The following is a 14,254-nucleotide window of genomic DNA, read 5'->3' as shown; positions in this document are numbered from 1 at the left end:
GATTGACTGGCCCACGTTTAGCCCCGCCTTCCGCTCACAATTGGCCCGCCCCTCCCGGTTTGATCTCGGCTGGGACCACTCTGATTGGCTGGCCCGCATTTAGCCCCGCCTTCCGCTCGTGATTGGCCCCGCCCCCTCCCGTTTTGATCGGCGGCTGGGACCTATTTTAAAGGTAGACTTTCTGCTGCTAGGGATGTGGGAGGGAATGCCCCGATCGCCCCCTCCTGGATCCGCCACTGTATGAGAGGAGGCCTGGGGGTAAATTTATTAAGTGAGTTTCCAGGAGGTTTGAAAAGTGGAGATGTTACCTAAAGCAACCAATCAGATTCTAGCTGTCATTTTGTAGAATGTACTAAATAACTGATAACTAGAATCTGATTGGTTGCTTTAGGCAACATCTCCATTTTTCAAACCTGCTGGAAACTCGCAGCTTAATAAGTTTACCCCATAATCTCTACAAACTCAGGGTTGGTGCACAATTCAGGTTATTTTAAAGTTGAAATGGCTTTGCTCCCTTTTGCACAGTAAATAAATGTCCCTAAAAATACTCCTTCCCCACCCCTTTACCCATTTTCAATATCTCACTCCGTAAATTTAAATCTTATTTTTGCTCCAGAAAACAGGCGCCCCAGTGCGCCAATTCCCCACTGCAAGGGACTCCCTCACTCTGTCCAGGCCCTCCCATGGGCCGATGGAAAAAACTTCTTGATATTACTCCATAAACCTAAGCAATTTTTCAGAAATCTAGGTGCAATCTTAAGAGGGTTTTGCTATGTTCCTTGGTTGTTTGTACTTTGAAAATCAGACTTACAGGGCCCGAGTCATTAAGGAGAGCAAAGCATAAAAAAGGAGTAACTGTGCACCTGGAAAAAACCATGTTGTATTGGAGGGGGAGGTAAATTTAAAATGTGGGGACAGATTTATAGTTGGGGTAGGGCATGTCCTAGATCAAATTTAAATTTCAGTGTAAAAATAAAGCTATCAAGTATTTGTGTGCTAGATGATAAAACAGCCAGTATTTAACTTATGTGCAAAATAATAAACTAATTTGCACCCCTTGCATTGTAACATGGTTTGTCTTGGAGAACATTTACTCCTTTTTTTGCCTTTCCCAGGCCCACTGTGTCTATTTATGAAAAAACAAAATAGCAGAGTTAAAATTTGGGTCATTTGTCATTGTATTGTTGAGTTACAAAACGGGTGGACTACCATCACATCTCTATCATTCCACACATTGATGCATTGATTACATATACTGTTTAACAGTTGTGCAAATGATTGGGTGGTGGAATTGCTACAGAGTACTACACGGTGTAGTGGACGGAGTGGAATTGAAATTTAACAATAAAGTCCCATGCTGTTGATATACTCTGCAAGTCTGCTTGCAGAATACTGTATATCAATTTGTATGATGATTGCAACAGGTGAACACACTGCAGTTGTCTAGAGAGCCCAAGAAGCAGAACAAAGACATAACACAATTCTGTATAAAAAGCTTTTATTTCAATAAATAGCTTAGTTTAATAAATAAACATGAGTTCCCCGGTTAAAATGTAGGGAGCAATGAGAGGGATAAAGGTATTGTGGGCATCTTGTTGCTACACCTCCATTTTGGAGGATGCCCATTTTCACAGTGTAATTAGGGGATTTAATGCCCGAGGTAATTCAGTCTCCCAAAAGGAAGAGTTAAGACACAGATAACAGGGATGGGCAGGCATTGGCATGAAAATACCCCTGGTTTTAGGAAGAAGGGGGAGGGCTGCTACTGTTTCAGACAAATACCTAATTTTCTCACAATGTTATATAAAAAAAACAAGTTTGTCAGATCCTTATTGCACATGATTATTGTGTTGCAAAAGTTTTGCTTTTTTTAAAAAAATAATGTCCACGTCGTCCTTGAAAATAAAATAAAAACCCTGGTATACTGTATTGTCCCTTTTTTCATTTATCGCTCTCTGTAATGCTGCACAGTCCTCTGAAAGGGATTACCGATGTCATCCAGCAGATTAACGTTGCATAATCATGCGACTTCTCTTTCATCCTAAACCTCTTTTACTTAGTTAATTAATCTGTTTTCTAATGTCCCAATGTATGAAACGCAAATTAATACAATTATAAAACTGTTCATTACACTATTAGTTAGCAAATTAAACAACAATTCAGTTTTAAATCAAAATAAAAACAACCCCTGCTTATTCTCCCTAACCTTGAAAAATTCTCATTCTGTGCTAACAAACAGCTGATATTCCACCTCTGGCAAAGCTGCCATAGAGGGTATATTTACACAGTGATGTTACGGAGAGGCTGCCAGGGACCCCTCCCCTCCGCGAACTAATGGGCACTAAACATTGCCCTGTACTGTACAGCAGCCTCGGCCCTGTCACAGAAGCGTCCGCAGCGGTGCTGTATTGTACTACAATACAGCACCCCCGCGGACGCTTCTTTGACAGCGACGCGGCTGCTGTACAGTACAGCATTGCTAAAAAATGGAGCTGCTGCGCATGCGCGGCCGCATGGAGGAAACCCCCCCTTAAAAATCCTCCGTTTGCCCCTGGCTGCCTTCTCTGTCTATGGGGAGTAACATTATAATGTATTAGGTGATTCAGCCGTTCACAAGAACTATAGAAAACGAGTGTACTAGCCTGATTCTTTATGAAAACAGTGCTCTAACATATAAAAATACTTATTTTGCTGACTGCCAGGATATGAAAACTATTAAAACAAACATTTAACTTGCCCTTATCAGTGGCCTCTAGACCAATACATCTCTAAGGCCTTATTAGTGCCACTCCTAGGGTATTTATCATTCACTTGGCAGCGTATGTTCGTGCTCTGTGCAGTACTTCTAGGCAAAGGTTTCAGAATTTAACAACGCTGAATGAAGTGTGGTCACGGATCCATACATGCAGCACCTGGTGAGAGGAGAACCACTGGATGCCACCTATGGCAGGGGTAGGTGGTGATTGCTTGGAGAATGTTAGGTTTAATTTTAGGTTAGGCTGGAGAATTCAGGGTTAATCTGGAGTGGTTTAAGACCACAGAGAGAAAACAACTGGTACTAGGGGTAATTTCAGAATGTTAGTTAAGCTGGTTATGGCTGGCTCGGACATTAGACATACATAGATACCGGGGCTAATATAGGGTGAGGTGAGGACATTATAAATAATCTCTATTTTACAATGCATATTCTGCATTATACCACAGTAGTATTGTGCATCTGCAGCAACCATTTCACGGATTAATGTTATGCAGCTCTACAGCCCAACTCAGTTGTGACCATATTGAACTAGAATTGCTGATCTTAAATTAAAAGTAAATTAAATTGTACTTCAACCAAACCAAGCCTTCCCTTTCCTTCACTTTTAAAATTGCAACATGTGGATATTTCCACAAACAAATGACAAAAAAACATAATAGTTAAACCTGATCACATTTCCATAATAAAATAATCCTAAAGTTTTTCTCATCAAATAATACTGAGGCTGCAGGAACTGGAATATGCCAGGCTGAATGTCCTTTGGGGTTTCAGCTTGCAGCTGTAGGTCTATGCTGCATTTTCTGTGGACGCAGAAGTTGTATGTCTGCTGGTTCCTGACTCTGCATTTCAATGATCTATTTTTGGTTGTTTTTGTTCCTTGATTAATCATGCCTCTCTGTGCGTTTCTGCCTCTTTGTTTTGTTCATTTCCCCTCTTTTCAACTGGCATGTTTTCTTATGGCCATTTTTCTTTTTCTTTTACACGTCTGTCTCAACACCCCTCAATCTAGGGACCAGGATTCTTGGGGTGACTCCTGCATTTAAGTCTGATTCAAACTCCAGTAGCTGCCCCATAAAATTCAGGTTGGGAGATATGATTGGACGCTTCCCCTTCACAAACTTGTAGGCGTCTCCCACAGTCATCAGAGTGTGCTTCATCAGGTATGCAATGACCACGGTGGCAGAGCGAGAGACCCCAGCCTGGCAGTGGATGAGCACTCCTTTACCTTCCTGCTGAGCCTCTTCTGCAATAGTAAATAAAAAGTTAATGATCCTGATCCATTAAAATAACAATATTTGTACTCCTACAAAAGGCACTGTGATACTTAAGATTAGTATCAGAAAGTTATGCATGGATTGTTAGTTTTAACAGATGTTTAAACTTTCAAACAGTCAAACTTGGATCTATCATGAGTCCTTAACATATAAACACCAGTGCTGCAAACATCAGATTAAATTATCCCAGATTAAAGGTGCAATCTCATATAGGGCTAGATTTACTAAGCTGCGGGTTTGAAAAAGTGGGGATGTTGCCTATAGCAACCAATCAGATTCTACCTTTCATTTATTTAGTACCTTCTACAAAATGACAGCTAGAATCTGATTGGTTGCTATAGGCAACATCCCCACTTTTTCAAACCCGCAGCTTAGTAAATCTAGCCCATAGACTTTTTTTTAACCTTTTTATAAAAAAAAGCTGATTTTTTTCAGTATGTTCTCCTAAAAGGTATTATTATTATTATCAATAATAATAATAAAAGTAATTTATATAGCACATACATATTACACAACATTTTGCAGAGATTATTTACTCATTCACATCAGCAAACTTATCTTTGCAAACCTGTTATCTGGGGGAGATTTTAATGTCAGCCACTGCAAAATAAAAAGGATTGCTCTCCTGGAAACATTTGTGTTTTGCTTGTTCCCAGGACAATGTAACATGATCTTTTAGTTTGAGACAGTCAGTCACCAAATTCCTCACTAGGCACATGGCAGGGTAGTGATTAGTCATTATTTATGCTATACATGTGCCAAAGCCTCTCTGCCCATCTAATATGTCATGTGACTGTGGTTGCCATGGTAATATCATCACCTGGTCACCTGGCCCAAATTCTTAATCGTTAATAGGAGCTTAACTACAAACCTCGTTAGATGAAAGATCTGCCAGTAGATTTCACAAACATGAAACATGAGCCATACTTGTTAGAACTGAAGCTACAGTATTTAAAGCAAGGAATTGGTTTGTGGACACTTTTTAACCACATTATAACACATTTCTACAATGTAAGCCTTTTAAGGGCCACAGCTGAGGACCATTTGGACGCTTTAATGGAGGGTCAAAGACAATATTTTGCACTCAACTAATGGGAGCTAACTACTTCAAATATCTTTGCCACTCATGATAGAAAATATACAGGAACATACATTTGTGAATGTTACTAAACACCATCCCTGTTTGAATGAACTGTATAATAAGTTTAAGTATCTGCTATAATTTTATTATATATACTGGTGACAATGGTGGTGTCAGAGTTGAGTTTTATATAAATGAGAATTCTGGACAAAGATTTTTAGATATTCTAGAAAAAGTAACCTGGGTGTTGACTGGTGTGAAAGTCTTCCTGACCATGCAAACAAAAAATGGTGTGCAACATGGCCATGGAACCATATATGCAGTTAACATTGGAAAACAGACCCCAATGACAGCTGCCATACAAGGACAATCTAACTGCATGGAACTCTCATTGCACGGACACCCTGGAACTCAATCAGTGTACAGAATTCAGATGCTCTCCCTTGTACACCTCAAGCAAAGTCACACCTTCTCGGTTCAGTCAATTCTCCATGGTAATCACCATGACACATTAATGACGCATTTAGGCAAATGTAGCAGCCTAAATTATCAGCACAAAGCCAGTTGCAGGTCCAGGGGCAAACGCAGGATTTGTAGAGGGGGGTTTCCACACCACACCACCAGTGGGCGTGGCCAGCATGCATGGGGGCATTGCTATAATTTCAGACAGTGCTTGGCTGCTCTCCAACTCTTCCTATCCCCATAATATACATGGGCAATGCTGCGTGCACTACTGTTAGGTGCACACAGCTCTCCCTTTTCAAGTAGAGCCGTGTGAAGCGGGGGCAGGGTCCAGCCACCTCAATTATACAGTGCCCCAGGCTTGGAGGGGGTTTCCAGGCACTAGTAACCCCCCCCCCCCCCCCCCCTCGGTTTGCATATGAGGTCTGCCCCACTTGTGGTTGACCAAAAGGAGTATGTGTATGTGTTCCCCCACTTGGTTCAACTGCAGCAGGGTAGTCGAGCACCTGGTGTCATACTGGTAACTGACGCTTTGGCTTTGGCCTACTTAGAGCTTGAAAGAGGTATATACTACTAGAAGTTCCTTACAGAATAGAAGAAGCACACAAAGTGACTTTGATCTGAATGTATTGGAAGTACAAGGGACTTATCTAACATATGCACAGTAAGGTGCATTGTGCAATAAGGAGGTCCATGCAATGCAGCTGCCATTAAGGTCTCAGGTCATAGTAATGGAAACTTGAGTTTATGGGACCTTGAGCAGAGGTGAAAATTAGTGTTTGAAGTCTGCCTGGCTGTGGGTTGTGATTGATTTGTGTGATTTAGGTCCATGTCTAGGGCATACCACTTTGTTTTAGCGTAATGATTTCCACTCATTACATATGTTCAATAAGCAATGATTTGCCTTTAAGGTAATTTTATTTTAGGAGAAATCCACTTACCAATGAATTCAAAGGCTTCCTCAAAGTACTGGCGGAGGTCCTGCTTACTATTGTCAGTGGCTGGCAGTCTTTTGTAACGCAATGCACCGGATTCAGCATGGTATAAGGGCAGGTGGGTGGTTACGTTCAAGACATGTCCTATGTTGAGAGTGACCAATCGGCCCAGGTCTTGGGCATCCTTTTCATTTCCCAGAAAGAGGAAAGGCAAGATGGGGCTCAATTCAGCTTTCTCAAGGTCAGGAGACAGCGCAGAAACAGTGGTCACTTCCATTGATAAAACACAGTCATCAGCCAAGGGGTCAGCCACAACTGCCAGAAAATGACTTAGTGTTAACCACATTGTTAAGCGACCACAAAACCTAAAATATAACATACCTTTCCTAATAGGGATCCTGATAATATCCAGAAATATATATGTAATTGAAGATATTTGAGTTGTGATTGTTTGGGAAGACTTATTCTACACTCTATATCTGACTTCCTGTCTGTACTTCTTTTGAAGGACATAGGCAGCAGGCCTTTCTGTTTTAAATGGTTGACAATAGAGAATAATATTTTGCTTTCAGGTGAATATAAATACCAATATTGTAAATATACACATAAATCAAGATATAGCATATAATTTACATATATATTTTGTGAATGACTTTACTAGGTCTTTTATATACAGTAAGGTAACTTGTATTTTAGGATTAGTGGCTCTTTAATGGATTCATTCATTCGCTTGGTCTGCATCACCCTGCAGGGAGATCAGACAGAGGTGCATATTTGTAGTCATGTGTCACAACAGACATATCTATGATGTGTCACTCAGATACATGTAGGTTTCTCTTTCCTGTTCACGTGTTGACTTTTGATGACTTGTTAATTACTGTAATTAAAATACATCTTGTTATCCCAGTATTTTAAACTCTAGCATGCAGAGTTCACTCACATGTTTCATTGTATGCTAATTTATTGTTAATTATATGTTTGACTGGTCATCCTTAGGCTAGGTACACACTGGAGGTTCTTCAGCTGATTATCGGACCAATCAACGACTGTTCGGCTATCGTGTTAGTGTGTATAATCACACGATGAGCGACAATCGTTCCAAGTACCAATTGTCGTTTCATTGGTTAGTCGTACTGTTTAATAATCTCATTCCAATCACCTTCCAATCATGCAGTGCAAATTTACTCACAATCCTGACCTACATAGAGTTTTACAAAGTCACGGTCTTTTGAGATGATGCTGGCAATGAACATGTCCAGGTGACTAAATGTAGAGAGTGCTGTAGATGGAATAATTTGTTTGTTCGTTCAGAGACTGAAAATTTCGTTTCAGAGTCACAGAAGCTAACAAAATTCATAAGGACATGTGGATAGTTATAACAAGGCAGCTTTAATCAGTGTGGCAGGAATGAGTGACTATTGTGCTGTCATTCTGTAAATGAATAGAAGACCAGATGAAGAACACAAATCTGAAGGTAAATCATCTCAATGTGTACGCATGAATCGGACCTTCAGGCGATAGTAAAATCGTTGTAGATAACACTTCAGTCAGAAAATTCTTCAGTGTGTACCTAGCCTTACTCTGTGTCCTCTGTAATTCTGACTACTTTAGTCCTTGCTTTTTTTTTATCCCTTGTTAACCTTTAAGGAATTTCAAAATAGTCTTTCTCTTATTTTTACTTTGGGCCCCTCTTCTAGTCCCTCCACACTTATTCATTTACTCATTAGTCATCAATCCTTTCTTATTTCACCTTCTATTTATCTACTGCAAGGATGGGAACCACTGTCAGTGGCTGCTGCTAAACCATATATGCCATGATCTTGCTCCAGATGAATGGCAAAGATAACTCGAAAGTAAGGACATACATTTTACATAGCTATTCTTCAGTTAGATACAGTATTTTCCACTATTTACACAGGTCATAAATTACTGTTAACTCCAATCACCAGCACCTATGCTACACATGCATTTACACTTCCGCATATTTGAGTCTTTTTTTTTTATTGAGCATCTCACTTACCTCTTCCTCCTCCTGAACTCTCTTTTTCACTTAAGGGTTCCAGGAGAAGGTACAAACTTTGAAGTCTTCTGTTTGATCCCCCAACTGGAGACAGAGGTGGCGGTGTTGAGGGTGGAGGAGGAGAATGAGGAGTCGCTGGCTTATCTACCCCCAACCCTTCTAAGCCTCTGCAGTCAAGTAACAGTGGTGTTCCACCAAGAATTCCTCCTCTTGTCCGAGACATAATTTTTCGTGCCAGCTCATCAGGCCAAATGGCCCTTACACTATAATCATCATCCTCGTCATAGCTCACCCTTGAACTCCCCATAAATTGTGGGTCAAAAGTCACAATGGGATCACAGCTGCAAGATGAGCCTACAGATTTCCGTGGAGGGCGAAGTAGACGCCAACAGCCTCTGCAGCCACATTTTAAAGGGTGAAGAGCCCAACGGAAGCATGAAGGAGAGCGTGGGGAGGTTGATGGGGGAGAACCCCTCCGACGAGAACAAGGTTCCCGTGGCCAGCGGGGGGGTTGAGTTTGTGGGAGTGGTCCAGGCAAAGTGAGGTCAGCATGGGACGGTGCTCTATGTGCAGGCTGCAGACCTCTGACCTCGGGGGCCATTCTTTGATGTGGCATAGACCGTAGAGGAAGGGAACGGGGTCGAGGCAAGGGGGCCGAACGATCTTCTAGAGGCACAGGAGGCATGATGCTATGAAAAAAAAAAAATATATATATATATATATTTTAAAACACTAAAATCCAGAGTTGCAGTCTACATTGCTTAATGTGTTAAAAGTTATGTTTGATCCAGAAAATACATAGCCATGCTTGCTTTTGGGACATTTAATACAGACTATTAAAAGATGGATGAAGTTACAGTAACTGACGTCTATAGACCATATGCAGTGAAAAACACTGCAATTCTAGTGTTCATTTAAGACCCATGGCTCAGAAATAACAAGACACACAAAAAATGCAGACTCTTGGTCTAGATTGCAGACTGTGGCAAAAACTAAACCGTCTGCCATGCTAAGTGTGGATATAAACACAATACTTATGCATTAACAAATTTCTCACTCTAGCTATGTCCTTTTCTCTCCTTCCCTTTTCAAGATCTGCAGTGCTGCCTCTCTTCTCAAACGTGAGCTACATTTAATACGCACAGATCACCTTAAAATACTGCAGGGTTTCTAAGACACCACTGCCTAGCAGAACACAACACACAGTCCATACAATATATATATATATATATATATATATATATATATATATATATATATATATATATATATATATATATATAAACAAGCATGGACACATAGCATGTGTATGTTAATACAATCACAAGTACAATATACATACTCATATAAAAGTATAAATTAGGACATATAAATAAATATATATATATATGTATATATATATATATATATATATATATATATATATATATATATATATTGTGGCAATACAGGAACAAATGCCTAACAATGTGCCTAATGTGCGATTAATCATCAGTAAATTATTGATATTACAATATGAGCACACATTTGTGCTTTGCAATCAAAACATTAGACACTTGCACATGCACGTATAAATATTTATATACACATACACAATCACATATATGCATTTGCTGATTTGAGCTATAAACATGTAAGCAATTTTACTAGACATACTGACGATCATATAGGTATACCTTTGTCAGCTGTTCCCCTCCTCAGTGAACAAGATTTTCTGTATACTTGGCCTCATCTGTGCATGACTGGTTTCTCAGTGTCAGTGCTTGTGTATGTCCTTTGTGTGTGAGCCTGTGTCGGCGTGTGTGCCTAGTGTGTGTGCAGAGGGTGACACTGAATGAGGAGTGAAGAACCCCCGCCCCTCCTCACCGGGTGACATCACCATCAGCCAATGAAAAATCGCCCACATTATACAAATAGACAAACCAGTCCGAGCTAATTACTACCTTACACATTGTGCTGATTACATGATAATAGAACTTGATGATAGAACTGCTCACAAAGAGGAGAGGAATACGGAGTGAGGATGTATGGACAGACAGATTACATAGATAATAGATAACTAGAATCTAAGATAATAGATCGATTGATAGATCTATCACACGCAAATTACGGGCATTTTTTCCTGGTAATTTAGATGAATTTAGCACACCTCTAAATCACCAGTAAATTGCATCTATATGCTTTACGTATTAATATTATTTAAAGGATATTATAAAAAAAAAAAAAAAAGCATACCAAAACACATGCATGTGTTGTGTTGTTTTATTTTTTAAATGCAGCTTTCCAGCATGAAAAAAAAATGTTTACTTTTTCAATGTCCTGGATGCTATGAAAAGACAAAGACATGTTAAAACACTACTAGTGTTTGAAATTAAAAATAAAATACCTGTGTTGGCAAACCTGTAAGAGTTTGCGATTTAAATTATCATCTTATTTGAAAATCTCAGACTAAAGTTCAAATAGCAGGTTATGCAGCAATATAACAAGGCAGCAAAAATAAACAATGTGTCATCTCTGTTTTTTTGCACTGCTATTGATATGCATGGATCACAATGACAGCCAAAGTTGTAATTGTAAATACAGATAGGTTTCCCTTCTGTCTCACAGTACGCTGTAAACATATCCACAGATGTGAATGTTTCCAGAGCATGATAATCTGTTTTCACTGCTTCTCACTCTTTGTTGAGATCAATGGCAGTCTTGTATAAACCTTGGTGCGCCCCAAATCTGGCTAACACTGTAAATATTAAATTATCCCTATGTGCCTACCTACGAGTTTAAAGGAAAACAAATACATATTTTAGGTTTTTTTATTTTCTTAAGTACATTATATACAGTTACATTGACTTGTGATGTATCTAAAATAAAATGATCATACAGTACGTGTTAATTTGCCAGAATGTTCAACCACATCAAAAATAAAATATTTTGTTAGTGCAAATGATCCCTTTCTGCAACATATCTTGTTATATGAGAACAGCTCTATATACTAATATAATCATTCAGAAGTTAATTAATACATACTGCCATACACCTGTGTGACATTTTATTCCACAGCCAATATCACTGATGTGGATCACTAAATAACATAACCAGTTAAAAAAAAACATTTTTACCTTGTTTACCTGTCTGTATATCATAGTGGTTTTTTTTTAAAAAAAACACACAATTATAACAACACTGTTATGGCATTATTATGTTTTCTTTGCTTCTATTATAGAAAGTACAGCACTGTCCACTTTGAAAGGATTAAAGTTAAACCCCAATTTTGCATTCCCTGATTTTACACTTCCCAGAATGTATACTTTTTCGCTGTTTCCTCATTCCATAATGCATTTCAGTGGATCAATTTCCCTTGTTTTACACTCTTTTTCCCCATATTTTACATCACAAAATTTGTATATAGTATAAATACTGTTTATTATAGTAATTCATGCTTTAGTAAAGCAAAATATTATAGCTATAGTATTTAAGGCTAAATATATTTGCTTAAATTAAGAAAACTTAGATTTTCTTTTAATAAGTTAACTTTTTTATTTTATTGTAGAGATATGTTTTTTTTTTAATAAAATCCACCATGTGTAAACTTATACTTGTTGGAATATAAAATTGTTGTTCGAAAATTATCTTGTGTATTTTTTCTTTATTTTACTTTTACAGTGTTTCCACTCATTTTAAAAATTCCTGCATTTTGCATAAAAAAAATTCTGATCTCTAGAAAAACATAAAATATCAGATGGAATATAAGATGCAGCAAGACAATAAAACATAAAAAAAAATCTAACAATACCAAACAATCCATCAGATAAAAGGGTTCACATCTTCCCTGGGATCTCTGCTAATTTTTCAGTTTAAACAATTTATATTTACACCCCTATTTTGATACACCCTAGTAAATGGCAACATTTTTTATATACATTTTACGCACTGTAGTATATCAATATATTATATTTGGATATCTTACTATGAAACAAATTTTATTGTATATCATGTATTGTTGTATCAATTGATTTATTTTATCATAATATCTTTATGTGCATTGTGTAACAAACTGCTTTGTAATACACTTTTATTGACTGTTTGATCTATTAACACTTGTGGTTTCTTAGTTGTTTAGAGCCTTAAATGGGTTACCTGTCTAATAGAGGGAAACCATCTAAATACAGTTTCATATACCTGTAAGAGAGTCACTTCAAATCAGGACAAATTATGCCAAGCTACCCTAACAGCAACCCCAATTTGCCCACAGCTTACACACTTTCTGAGTTTACAGCCTTCTTTTTATTAGATCACTCCTCCTTGTGGCTCCAAAAATGGGACTGGTAAGAGATCGTCATCATGTATTGATATATATTCCCTAAAACAAACAGGCTAGAGTCAATTTGGATGCAGCCAATTAACATACTAGAATGTTTCTGGGGTGTGGGCGGAAACCAGAGCAAACCCACGTAAACACAGGGAGAACATACATACTCCACACAGATAAGGCCATGGTTGGGAATCAAACTCACAACTCCAGTGCTGTGAGGCAGAAGTGCTAACCACTAAGTCACAGGTTTTATGTCCTGGCATTTTGTGCGCTAGTAATCCATGACCCAATTAAGGTTCATAAGTTAAGCCCCTGAAAAATATCATATTGTGAAAGGGTCTAGGTGACCGAGTTGATAAAATTAAATGTGAGACAACATGATGCTGAGGACAAATGTGAACATATGTGTGGAACATGGTTGGTCACATGTAGTCTGATGCAGCAAAATGCCAGGTGTATTAATATTGTCATTAAAGTATTTTGCAATATGTCTTGGAAGAAAACCATTTGAAGACACCATTACTGGCAAAGCCAGCAAGACATTGTGGGGAAAAAATGCATTGTGAACATGTGATCCTTAGAGGATGCTTACATGGCATACACCCAGCAATAACATTGGAATGAATAATCTGTCAGTATCCTTGTTTTACTCAGCAAGCAAATATTTACAAGACCATATTTACATAATTTCCCAGTGATTTAAAAAAAAGTTATTGCACCAGGCATGCCAGGAGTTCTGATCCACCTCATGACATCATTCAGTGGAAATATTTCCTGGATCTTGTTTATATAACTAAGTGTTAAGTCAGTTTCTACAATCTGAAATGGAAACATATCAACTCACAGCTTAGATAATGAAAATAAAGGCAGTGCCACCACCTCGTGTTTAAGGCAGTAGGTTCAGGGCCCGCATTCCTAGCCACCAGTCTTTTTACAGCAGCTATAAATTATATGACGGCCACATGCTTCCATAAATTGTAAGTTTGCGGGCAGGGCCTTCTTACCTCTCTGTCTGTCTGTCTTACCAGTATAGTTTTATTACTGTCTTTGTTCCCAATTGCAAAGTGCTACGGAATTTGCTGGCGCTATATAAATAAATGATGATGCCCCAAGTGCATAATAATCAGTAGGGCTCAGCATTTAATAGAACACTGTGCAGTATACACATATCAGCCACGACATTAAAACCACTGACAAGTGAAGTGAATAAAATGTATTATCTCGTTACAATGGCACGTGTCAAGGAGTGGTATATATTAGGTAGCAAGTGAACAGTCAGTTCTTGAAGTTAATGTGTTGGAACCAGGAAAAATGGAAAGCGCAAGGATCTGAGTGACTTTGACAAGGGCCAAATTATGATGGCTAGACAAGTGGGTTAGAGCATCTCCAAAACTGCAGGTCTTGTGGGGTGTGCA

General features: G+C 38.6%; 1 protein-coding gene across 1 annotated transcript; it reads right to left on the bottom strand.

The window, feature by feature from the left end:
* Window positions 1-1,487: 1,487 nt before the first annotated feature.
* On the bottom strand, window positions 1,488-10,354 carry LOC142103620 (uncharacterized). Its single transcript, XM_075187715.1, has 4 exons — window positions 10,207-10,354; window positions 8,531-9,219; window positions 6,517-6,825; window positions 1,488-4,001 (listed from the first exon to the last, which is right to left on the bottom strand). The coding sequence occupies exons 2-4, from the start codon at window positions 9,213-9,215 to the stop codon at window positions 3,736-3,738; spliced, it is 1,260 nt and encodes a 419-aa protein (XP_075043816.1). The 5' UTR covers window positions 9,216-9,219; window positions 10,207-10,354; the 3' UTR covers window positions 1,488-3,735.
* Window positions 10,355-14,254: the final 3,900 nt, after the last annotated feature.

The sequence above is a fragment of the Mixophyes fleayi genome, chromosome 10 (genome assembly GCF_038048845.1).
Source record: "Mixophyes fleayi isolate aMixFle1 chromosome 10, aMixFle1.hap1, whole genome shotgun sequence".
Taxonomy (NCBI): domain Eukaryota; kingdom Metazoa; phylum Chordata; class Amphibia; order Anura; family Limnodynastidae; genus Mixophyes; species Mixophyes fleayi.
This window is presented reverse-complemented; position numbering and strand designations above follow the sequence as displayed.